At 45.1% G+C, this 12,653-nt stretch overlaps 1 protein-coding gene across 1 annotated transcript in view; it reads right to left on the bottom strand.

Moving 5' to 3' along the window:
* The window catches only part of DOK6 (docking protein 6), a 1,435,463-nt gene extending 1,423,988 nt beyond the window's left edge, over positions 1-11,475 (bottom strand). The window contains exons 1-2 of the mRNA XM_085603942.1: positions 11,440-11,475; positions 3,248-3,328 (exon numbers count right to left, since the gene is read on the bottom strand). Coding sequence (XP_085460068.1) covers positions 3,248-3,328; positions 11,440-11,475 — 117 coding nt within the window. The remainder of the gene's footprint in view (positions 1-3,247; positions 3,329-11,439) is intronic.
* Between the last annotated feature and the right edge of the window lie 1,178 nt (positions 11,476-12,653).

The raw sequence follows: 12,653 nt of genomic DNA, 5'->3' as shown, positions 1-12,653 counted from the left end.
ACATCAAGCATGGCAAAAAAGAGAATTTTGGATTAACACCCATTCTGTTTGTATTGGCAGGAAAAGCTCTGAAAAATCAAGTTTCATGGCCATCCCCTAGTTGGGCAGATACTTTTCACACTTTTGCCCAGTCAAGTCATCCTGCACACTGTAACCAACTAAGTTCTCCTGAAGTTGAACACCTTTGCTACACGGTCTGCTGAAATCTTAACTTTTCATACTCTCTGGAGCAGCTCCTCTTGGCCACATCTAAGGATGCTAGGACTTCAAGAACAGCACTCAGGGACCAGAGCTTGCTCTATCAGAAGCTACTAAAAGGATGCAGTCCAGGTCAAGTTGCTACTGATCAGCTGGGCACTTTAGTAGAACGTCCCCTTGCAGCTAGTTTGTCCCTGTAGCCACATAGGAGGTCAACTGACTGACCTGTGGGAGATTTACTAGCCAAAGAATTCTGGACTCCTTAACCAAAGAGAATTTTTTCCCCAGGGATAACAGTTCCCACTTTTACAGCACACCCTGTTTGTCTTACTACATTAAAAAAAACACAAGGAAATGATGGATGGAGCTCTGAAACTTTTTAGACAATCACCCTCAGTCACAGATCTGGGTTGAATCCATCATCGTTCTTTAGCTCACTTCGCCACCCCAGTTCAGAACCAGCCATATGCAAATCAGTCTTGACCCTGTTCCTCATGGGAACAGTCCAGCTTGAACTGCCAAGCCAGGTCGTCCCTGGCCTGGAAACAAGCATGCTGGGACCGGTTTCGGGGTAACACTCCTAAACAGCCAGGCTAGCTTAAATTCAGTGGCAAAGTGAGCAAGGGACCCACGTCTGGGCATACTCTGCCAACATAGGGCGAACAAAGCAAACACAAGGAGTGATGGACAGAGCGTTGAAACTTTTCATATACCCACCCTCAGTCACAGATCTGGGTTGAATCCATAATCTTTCTTTAGCTCACTTTGCCATCCCAGTTTAGACCCAGCCATATGCAAATCAGTCTTGACCCTGTTCCTAATGGGAACAGTCCAGCCTGAACTGTCAAGCCAGGTCTTCTCTGGACCGGAAACAAGCATCCTGGGACTGGTACCTGGATAACACCCCTGATTAAAGCCACCTAGCTTTAATCCAGTGGCAAAGTGAGCAAGGGACCCACGTCTGGGCATACCCTGTCAACTTAGGGCGAACAAAGCAAACACAAGGAGTGATGGACAGAGCATTGATACTTTTCAGATACTCACCCTCAGTCACAGATCTAGGTTGAATCCATCATTGTTCTTTAGCTCACTTCACCACCCTAGTCCAGACCCAGCCATTTGCAAATCAGTCTTGACTCTGTTGATGTGTAAATCGCATGTGAAGGACACCCGCATAACCTCTTTATTGGGATGCAGAGAAAGTTTTTTCCTTTTTTGCTATATTGTTTTTGCAGAGAAGAAAGATAGAATGAACTCGCATAATAGCAGTGGATCCTTAGAAAACAGAGAAACCTGGTAATGCTGATGTACAGGTATGAGTGCGTGTACGTGAGAGAGAGAGAGAAAGAGAGAGAATGACAGAGAGAGAAACAGATGCATACATTTCTCCTGCATGTTTCTTGTGCTATGTACGTTTGCTAATGCTACTCATGCTCAACAGTATTGCAAATCAGTGAGGTTTGGTGAAAACCTTTGCACTGGATGAATAGTAACATGATTTCCATTATTAATGGGGGAGCAAGGAGTATAAGGGGAAATCTCAGGATGCAAGTGGGAGAGTGTAAGAAACAATGGGGAGGGTAGAGAGACAGGGAGTATTCAGGGTATCACAAGAAGTTGTAGAGTGAAATGAGGAGACGGGGGACAAGGGTCTACAAAGGTTGGAAGTAGATGCACAGGGTGAAAGGTGCTGCATTGAATGCAAGAGGAATGTGCCAGTTGTGAAAGGGTGGACAGCAGATATCCACAGCATTTATCCATTATATTGATCGGGGGCATTTAGCGCTCTGAAAAAATAATAAGCAATGCCCTCCCTCTTGAGAGAAGTTTCCTGAAGACATTTGTCTTCAAGGACCTGAAAAGAACCAACCCATCACAATGACCTGAGATGCAAGTGTCTTGCTTCAGATTCTGGCAGTGCCTTCTTTCAAGAGACGCTTTTCTTTACTTCGTCTTATTGAAGTGCGATAATCAAACCAGTGAAGCGAAAATGGAACACAACTTTTCTTAGCAAAGCCAAATGTCAATTACATATTGACCGGTCAAATAGCCTGAGCTGTCTCTTCTTCCTGTTTTCACGGAAAACAACCAAAGGGCTATTTTAGGACAATTTTCAACTGCTACAGACATTAATAAACTTCTCTATTAAAATAATAATACAGTGCCCTCACCCCTCAACATGCTGAATGGTTAAACTAGTTATCTTGATTGCACCTATTTTCATCCCTGACATACTGTGCTTTTATATCCCATCGAATCCCGCAAAATAAAGGTTCCACCTCTTCTTAGCTTTCTGCTTGGAGAATAGAAGGAACCAAAACATAGAGCAGAAAAACAGAACTTGTCTGGTAACCTCTAGTCTAGCTCCCCACCCCTCCTTTTACCTATACCCTAATCTGTGATGCCAGGAGCCCTACCCATTCTCAGAATGAGGGCTTCAGTGCTCTATTTTAGCTGTGGGGGTGGAATCCCGAGATTTATAAACACATTAAGGAAAGATGGATGGCACAAATGAGGAAAGATTAGCTGAAGTCGGATACAGAGTATGGCTGCGCAAAGGCTGGGTTAGGATATTATCAGGAGTAACAGGCATTGGACTGTATTCCAGGGAGTAGAGCCTCACTCTATACATTCAACCAAAGGGGTGAAGCTCAGCAAATAAGGTAGTGGCGTTGTGAGGTCCAACAATTATTGCTGTAAGTTGTTCAGCATAATTCTAGGACTGATTGTGAGCCATTTGTCATCTTTCGATCTGAACTACTTGGATGCTTTCGTCAGAGGCGTAGTTTCAGGAGGGGGATGTTTGGGGTGTTACACCCCCCTTAAAACGTGTATTCTTTAGTGCATAGTTTTCTGCCGCTAAAGCGGCGATAATTGTATCGCCTGGCTTGTTAATATGCCCCATGGACTTCTATTGGAATTCTCTGCGGCATATTATCAAGCCCATTATCGCCGCTTTAGGGGCAGTTTTCTGCCGCTAAACCAGTGATAATTTTTAATGCCGTCCTTGATAATATGCCCCAAGATTCGTGTTGCTGTGGTAGCTCACTGTTATGTTGTACTCAATGAAGAGAAAGGTGGTTGGGTCGATGGTTTGCAGAAGAAAGCCTTTATCATCTGTTGTCTTCTTCTAAAATTGTAAAATAAGGAAGCACTGCTCATAGTCATTTACTGCAATTTGAACCACTGAATATTAAGGACTTAGTCGGACTCAAAGTCAGATATTGTGAAAATAGTACGATTGCTAAAAAGCTTTTCTAGGGAGAGGAATACATTTAAGTGTAGGGATGTTTCAACCATTGCCGGTCATTGCTAGACTTTTAATAGGCTGATTACTTTCCCGTGTAGGTTGAATTTGTTTGCAAATGATTCTCACCTCGATATTCTGAAAAGATAAGCTGTCACTTGCATTAAGTCTAAAACGCATAGGGGCATAATTACAAGCCTTCACTACCACTAGAGTGTCACTTGTTTTTACACTCCTGCTGCGCAGCACCATGTTTACAAGGGGGCGCTAGACCTTGTAAATATGCCCCTTTCCGCCGCAGTCCTCTGTGGCAAAGGGGCATGCAATGGGTGTTGCTGAGGGCGTTCCACTGCAACATGCATTGCTTTTTGACTCTGTCCCAGATTTACCAGGCTGAGACAGCCTAAAAATTAATGCCTTGGAATTCCAGGTATTAGAATGCCGATATGAGGAAGAATTATTAATATCTCCTTGAAATAATTTCTCCTCGCTTTTTGCTCATTCCATGTGCAGCACACATACAAAGTGGAAATTGCAATTGTTGATTGTTTATGTGCAGAAAGGGTGCCTGTGCTTTGCAGCTTTCTTTGCACTAGGGCCAGGGTAAACACAGGGGTGCTCCATATTCTTGTGAATACAGGGGGTTCCTGCATTTTGAAAGTGTTGGAGCTCGGCCATGCCAAATTTGGTGCAGTTCCATGCTCCAATATTTTATTGTAAATATGCCCCATAGAGGGGCACATTAACGAGAAAATGTCAGAGTGCGGAGCTGCACCAAATTTGGCAGCACTGTGCTCCGACATTTTCAATTTACTGTTGATTTCCAAAACAAATTGTTTGACTCTACAGTGCATTAATGGTAAACATTTCAGTCATTCTCTTCATATTTTCAAAAACCACAAAATTGCCTTCTTCCCTGCTGGTGGATATACATTTATTCTGTGCAGTATTTATTTCTTATTACAGATGAATGGAAAGAGTGAGCACCTGGCAAATGCCTGCAACGAGATGAAAACCAGGATCAATATGTAATTTTGACTGCAGTGGGGTGTGGCGGGAAGGAAAGGTCTAGGATTCCATATTGATCACTGTGCTGCTTTTGTGATAGAGCAGGGAGTGTGACGAAAGACTCAGCTGCCTCTGTGGAGAGTAGGCGGACTGAAGAAAGACTCCGCTGCTTTTGAGGCAGAGCAGGTAGTTTGATGAAAGACTAGAAGACACAATAAGTACTCCTTACATCATATGTACTCGACGGGGAACATTCAAATGTTTTAATTTCAAGAACTTGCATTTCTAATATAGATTTGTTTTAGGGCTGCAAATTTTCATTTGGTGTTCAACTGACAACCAGAATACATTCAACAAAAATGTCGCACACCAACTTACGTCCCAGACTAGAACAACACGTTATCTGCCCTGTAAGCATAATGGCTTGAATAAGGAAATTATAGAATCTGCAACCATTAAATTGCATAAATCCTACATATGTAATGAAATATGCTCAGATGCTTTATTACAGTCATGTAATGGGTGTGCTTTTATGATGTGCACTTGTGAAACTTGAAAAGTTGATGTCTGTATTCTACCACAGTCATACTCAGATTTAGGGACAGTATTATCAAAATGTCACACAATGCAGCAAGACACCTTGCTGTGTGCCATGCATTGCTTGACAGGGAAAGGATGGGAAGGAATGTGCCATATTTACCATTATATGGCACATTCACATCCTCCCCTTCTCCTGTCTAGAGCCAACCCAGGCTCCCTTGCATCATAGTGCAAGGGTGCCTGCATTGCAGGTTTACTTTAGTGGAGGAAGGGACACCTTCCTGCACAAAAATATTCCTCTGAGGCTTTTTCCTCTTTCTATTTATGCTGCAGAATGCAGTTCATGTAAAAAGTGCTCAAATCAAAGAGAAATAAAGATATTTCTCTTCATTATGCTTCACCTAGGACAGTGTTAGCATTTTGACGCATTCCCAGTTCTCCCACTCATGGTAAATCTGGGAACTCGCCAAAATCCATGTGTGGATGCATGGGAAGACCCACATTCCACCCATGGAATGCTTCCCTGGGGCAAAGTAGCTCAGGGCAGCAACTTGTGTTGCCTTGTGCTACTCCGGATTAATCAAGCCACGAAGGGTCACACAAGGTGGCCTTGCGTGGCTTGGAAAATCTCATTCTAGGTTTTGCGTAGCCCTGCATTCTCATGGATGGTGCAAGGACGATGCTAAATCTTTGATAATTATGCCCCTATATCTCCAGGTTTCCTTAAAATACATATTATTTAGACAAATGCAGGGCTGTGTTCTGATCACTAATGCACATTTAAAAAGAACATATTGCTTACTGTATATTATTAGCATATTTGCTATATAATCATTGTGAGAAGCTGGTCTGGTATATGATGTCTACTAATATAAGTGGGCACCCTGCAACAGTCCAGACAACCCTTATGGTGATTTAGGAGGTCTCAGACAACCTTAGAAAGCTGTCCATGTGCTAACTGTGGGGTGCAGCTTTCAGGCGTAGTCTTGAAGGAGTGTAAAGCAGCTTGTTTAACAGAATGCAATCTTACAGTATGGATTAAATGAAAAAGAACCACACAAAGTATTTATAAACATATGCATTTATTATATAACACTATCTAGTATGTTACAGTATCTCCTACATGGAGATAGACACAAAGCACACAATTCCTTAGCAAAGAAATCACAGTAAATAGCATTAATACATAGTGGGCCCCAGTGGGGGGACAAAACCATATACTAAGAATGTGGTATAAGAACCACGATTAGAGTCAGGACAATGTCGAGTGAATGTAGAACTGGGATCCCAAGGAACCACTCAAGGTGAGTAGATAGGGACCCCAGGGGGAGCGTGGGCAGTGTCTGAACACGACCGCGTGCTCTGTACAAGTCTATGTGCAAGTTGCGGTTGGAATTTTAAAGATTAAGGACCCTTCCCAGTGGACCCTGAAGAAAACCTGTGGAAAACAGAAGGTTGGAGAGCCACCCCAGCTGTGGATACTGTGGTACCCAAGTTACCTATCCCAGGGAAGCCAGGTGCATAAGTGTGAAGTGGCGCCACAAACCGCAGCCGAACTCAATGGCGGAATTCAGGAAAGTGCCACTGCTGGAAGAGGAGAAAGTGTCCATTGGAATCCAAACGTGGATTCTTGGTGAAGAGTAACTGAAAGCAGAGGGGACATAGTCTATGTCACTCAGGAGTGACCAGGGGACTTGGAAGAAGATTGCCCTCCGATGTCGGGTGCTTCAGGGATGATGAGGGTAACCTTGACTCTGCAGCTGCCAGACCAGGCGATGCTGAGGATGACCAGGAGCTGGGTAAAAGCTGTCCCACAAAGGATGTCGAGTGCTGAGGGGCCGGTGTCCGGCGGGAGCACCAACAAAGTCTTGGCAATGGCATCCCACACAGGAAGTCAAGAATGTGCACGGTTGGGACCAGCAAGGCTTAGGAGACTCACCACAAGCAGGGGAGTCAGGGCAGGCCCGAGCAATCAGGTGAGCCCAAGGAAATCAAAGGTGACCTTCAAATGGACCAACAGGCCAGAGGCACAGGAGTCCCAAGAGGACCTCGAGTAGTTCTCCAATAGGAGCAGGCCACTGTGCCCACAAGGCAATGTGGCTGAAGATATTGGTGGAAGAAGTTGCCGGAGTTTGGGGCTACTTGGAGCCCAATGCACTTGTTGCAAAGTTGCCAACAAGCATATGCACTTGCAAAAGTACGCGGTGCACAGGCAGGAGTTTGGTTAATGCAGCCCCCACAACGGATTCTGTCCTCAAACTTGGTGAAAGGGCAGCATGGGATTCAAGAGCCCTACATAACAACCACCTGTGTTGTTGAACCCTTCAGAGTCAGCAGGAGCTCGGGATCAGCAGACCGGTCAGCAGTGTTGAGGTGCCTGCGAATGCAGGGGAGTGACTCCTTCACTCCAAGGGAGATTATGCTCAAGTGTCTTGGATGCTCCACAGGTCCTGCATGGATCCTGTATGGTGCACAGGCACAGACAAGGCAGCAGACTGAAAGGGAGACAAAGTCAGGCCTAAACGAAGTACAGGAAAGTCCAGAGTGCCCAGACGGTAGAAGTGCAGTGGTTTCTGTTCTGAATCTTGTCCAAAATGAATATAGGGCCCTACACCCAGGTAAGCCCTTAAGTAAACTAATGAGAGGGTTGGGAAGATTCAGGGGACCCTCCCAGGGGAGGGTCTGGTCAGGGGAGAGGTTACTTCCATGTCCTTTATCCATTTTTGTGCCAGAGTGGGAGCCATCAGCCCTCATGCAGACTTTCAGGCACTGGTAAGCGCACCCACCCGGAGCTAATATACTAAATCCTGTCTGGGAGGTGGTCACACCTCCCTGTGACAGGATGCCTATTGTTCCACCTTCCTCTGCTCAAGCTTGGCTCAGCAGCAGGAGGGCAGAAATGCACCTCTGGTTGGCAGCAACCATTTTGTGCTCTCTGGGACTAGAAGGCTGGTACCGGGAACACTGAGAGTCTAATGGAGGGCTCTCCCGGTGGGTGGAATCCTACCTCCCACACTGGTAATGGTGATGGGGTATGATTCCAACATTTTTTACACCAAACACTACAGGGTTCGTTGCAGCCGTTTTCGAGATGGTTATCACGTAATTACGCGGTACCCCTCTATATAGTATATGTCTGCTTCACTGACAACCTGGGAGAAGGGACTCCGTAGGCTGCAGGGGTTGCCTGCTCATGCAGGGGCACCCTCTCACTTAGAACCAAGCACCCTGCCTTCAAGATTGTCAAGGCCTGCTATAGGGGTGACTTATAGGTATTAAGTGCAGTGACTCACGGACCAACTTACACAGGCTGCAATGGCCGGCCTGCAGTTCCATTTTGAATGGTCTCTCAAGGGTGGCATAATACATGCTGCAGCTCATGGGAGACCTCTGGGCTACCTACGCCCTGGGTACATGGGTAACATATACTAAGTACTGATAAGGGTACCCCAGTATCCAATCTGGGATTGTACCTAGGTAGTAACATACAGTTTAAGGAGAAAGCAGATAGACTGGGGTCCTGATTAGCAGGATCCCAGTCAGACCTTTCAAAAACCAGCTTAGAACCAGGCACAAAGTGAGGGTACACATGCAGAAGCATCATACCTTTCTACATAACACCCCCCCCCCCAAAACGAAAGGAGATAAGGCTAACCTTGCCCAGTGAGACTTTATTTCCTAAGTGACTATATAAGGAAGGTCCTGCATTTGCATGGATACTCCCTATCCTATGGTCCACTGAGAAGTTCCTTCCCAGTAGGATCTTGGATCCTCTCAAAAATTTGGGATGACTAATTGTAATCTGTTTTAGCCAAGAAAAAGGCTGATGGGATGTCTGAGTAGGGAAGTGAGGCCGTAACAGGGTTGGCCTCAGCTTCTTCAGAGCACTGGCCATCATGTAGGCCTTTCTTTCTAGGACTGACTGGTATCTATCCCTAGGGGTCCATCTACAGCTTTTGGTTGATCCGTTCTGGTTGGAACAATGGTGGGCCAGTGAAGGTTTGGGACAGCTTGGTCCCAGGTTTTCCTTTGCCCACAAAAGTCCATCTGGGGGATGTCATTGCCTAAGGGTAAGAGGGATCCCTCAGGATGCTGAGAATTATCCACCTGCCTAGTAACACTAGGCTGGGGGTCCCTAATCTGTGGACGAGGGGATTCCTCTTGGCAGTGGGTCCTATAGAGTCCACTGACATCCCTGTCCTCTGCAGCCCTAGGCTGACTGAAGCTGGGTAGAGAGGGGCAGGATACCTGCTCCAGACTGGGTACCTCCTTGGAAGGCTCCCCTGCTCTCAGTGGTTCTGCCAGGCCAGGCTTGACCACCTCTGGGACAGTTCCTTCACAAGGGGTAGGATCAGTTCCCTGAGGAAGCTGACCCTTACCTATAGTCTGGGGGGGAAAAGATTGTTCTTCATCCCCTGTGCTCTCTGGTGGAGTAGACTGGACCATTCTTTCAGGCTCCACGGCTCCTGAACTTCCCTGGGGTTGGATTGGGGCCCTAAGGGTGACACCAACTTTCTCAGGGAGGCCTAACATTTCTAGATGGGCCTTCAGTTCTACTTCAGCCCAGGCTGAAGTTTCCAGATAATTGACCAGTAGGAAATCTAGACGAAAGTTTGGGGACACTGCAACTCTTTTGGGACCAGTGACCCCTCCCCAGCTGAGATTGACTATGACCATGGGATGACCTGTCCTAACACCATCAGTGTTAGTCACCTGTTAGTTGTACTCAGGTAAAAGCTGAAGTTGGGGCACTAAGTTTCCTATCACCATGGTGACACTAGCTCCTGGGTCCCTATAGGCTACAGCTTTCTGACCATTGATCAGAGGCTCCTGTCTGTACTTGCCCAAAGTATTTGGACTTTCAGTAAAAGTGGCAGTCCCCATGCCACCATTACAGACTAAGGTGGCCTGTGTGGGGGATCTGGCTAGGCCAGTATCCACCTCAGTACCCCATGAGAACCCAACCAAATTTTTCGGTGTGCTACTACTACCTGGGGGAGTATTGCCAGGAGCACCAGGGGGTGCTGTAGTAGTAGGAAGAATATTTTCCTTATTGCTGGCCTTGGGGCAATCAGAATCATATTTCTTGTGGCCTTGCTTTTTACAAGTATCTTTCATCTCATCACCACCACCTTGGTTCTTCTGCTTAACCCTGGTTGTGACTCCTTTATCTGCTTTCTTTCCCAATTCTTGGTTGCAGCTGTTTTCTAGATGGTCATCGCGTAATTAGGCGGTGCCCCTCTATTTAGTATATGTCTGCTTCACTTACAACCCGGGAGAAGGGATTACATAGGCTGCAGGGGTGTCCTGCTCATGCAGGGGCACATTCTCACTAAGAAATAAGCACCCTGCCTTCAGGGTTGTCAAGGCCTGCTATAGGGGTGACTTATAGGTTTTAAGTGCCGTGACCCTTAGATATAATAAACCTATATCTTTAGTAAGTGGTGCATGCACCAACTTACACAGGCTGCAATGGCTGGCCTGTAGTTCCATTCTGAATGGTCTCTCACGGGTGGCATAATACATGCTGCAGCCCATGGGAGACCTGTGGGGTACCTATGCCCTGGGTACATGGGTACCATATAGTAGGGACTGATCAGAGTTCCCCAGTATCCAATCTGGGATTGTACCTAAGCACTAACATAACAGTTTAGGGTGAAAGCAGATAGACTGGGGTCCTGATTAGCAGGATCCCAGTCAGGCTAGTCAAAAACCAGCTTAGAACCAGACAAAAAGTGGGGGTACACATGCAGAAGGATCCTACCTTCCAACACTCATGAGTTAAAATTTAATGTATAGCACTGAGTACCAGAAAGAAGGACATGTGTTACTTTGAAATGTAATAATTTAAGGTTATATGCATTTAAGGTCTGATTTCCAAAGAAATTAGTAACTTTACTAATCATGGACCTTTAGGCTATGATTTTTATAAAGTTACTTTTTTCATGGTCTTCACGAAAATACTGAGCTCAGGCACTGGAATACTTTGAAGCAATGCACATTTTATGCTCTATAATCTTGTAATCATAAATTAATCTGTATGCAAATGTGTTGCTAGATGAACACAAGGAGGATCTATTTATACAACTAAAGTATAAGCATTAGCTTGTTGCTTTCTCATGTTAACTGAATGTGCATTTATAAAACTGTCTTAACTACAACTAGAAATCATTTGCTCAGTTTTCATTGTTGACCTTACATTGTTTCCAAAATGTGCTTTCACAGTTTTTGTTTCTCTTGCAGGAGTTAGATGACCTTCAGTTGGAAAAGAGTACTTAATTGTTTTACTTGTAGGAAAGTTATGCTAATTGACAGTCTCCTGTGATTTACACTGTGTGTAGTGGATGAGAATATCTTCCTGTACCAGGCAGTCCAAACCATGGATACACTCAAGGTCGAGCAGCTGTGTGTGCCATTATTAGATGGTGGGAAAGAGGGGAGCTTACCTGCTCCAGGAGGTGCTGCAACCTGATTGGCTCCATCTTGGCGGAGACTGTGGGAGGATGCTCTGAATGAAACACATTATTTTATCTATGTTTCTTGATTTAGTTAGATCAGATCCTATCCTGCCTTTCCTGAAGGAAGAACTTTACCTAACTTTATTGCCTGAGATCCCATATTCCAAGTTCTCAAATTGGACTCTTGAACGTTTTTGCCTTTTACTCTGAAGTACCCTTTCATATATTGGTTCCAACAATGCTAAGCCACTTCCAATAACCTATTGACTGGGCAATAGTGAGACTGCCTGCATAAAAGGGACCTTTACAGGATACCTGTACATACCGCACTCTCTGAAAATTCAACTTCCTGGAAACCACTCTGGCCACATGCTGTAGCTTTGTAGCTTCAGCATATTATTTGTAATCAGGGGCTCCCTCTCCACTTTTGGTCTGATTTAATCACATCTTTCTCAAAGCTAGCCCTCATCTTCCACTTTAGCAAATCAATTCATGTAAATGGGAATCCAATTCCTCTAATAATGATTTTTCAGGATGCAAACACAGAGCAGTTGGTGGCTATGCCAAGACAATTGCACAAATGTGTAAAAAAGGTTGCCTTCTCCGCGCTCCACTGCAGCTTACCGGAACTGTGGTTTACATACCCTTCTCGGGAACACTCCAGACCCCGCGTCTCGACAAGCATAGTTTTCTATCATTCACAGTGACTGGTCTATTTGAGACGCATCTGTTTCTCCAGCCAAACCACAGTTTATTCTTACCTTCAGTCCCAAGACTGTCCTCAACGGCCACCGATAAGTATCTTACCTTGAAAAAGTACTACGGGTGAAACATGTGTCAGCTGCCTTTGTTCCTTTTAACTGTTCAAGGTACTGAATACGCAAAAGAACAAAATCATCCTTTTGGAAATAACGCGTTAGACTAAAAAGCTCCTTTTACTGCATTTTACTTGTTGTGATTTTTTTAAATATATGGACTTCTTGTATGTGCTTCAGTACTCGTTTGATGCTCATGATTTTTCAGGATAACTGAGGGATTTACAAAATGGTACAGGAGAGGTTGAAGTAACATCATCTTGGATAGCATTATTCTACCTATGACAGACAGTTGTTGCTTACACCAGGATTTCTCCAAGCTTCTGTCCGCCCTCAGGCTACAACGGTATCACTAAATACTTGATGGTGGTCGGGGTCTACGCTAGG

Source organism: Triturus cristatus, chromosome 5_1, assembly GCF_964204655.1.
Source record: "Triturus cristatus chromosome 5_1, aTriCri1.1, whole genome shotgun sequence".
NCBI classification, from domain to species: Eukaryota; Metazoa; Chordata; class Amphibia; order Caudata; family Salamandridae; genus Triturus; species Triturus cristatus.
The sequence above is the reverse complement of the archived record's forward strand: the minus strand, read 5'-3'. Positions and strand labels throughout refer to the sequence as shown.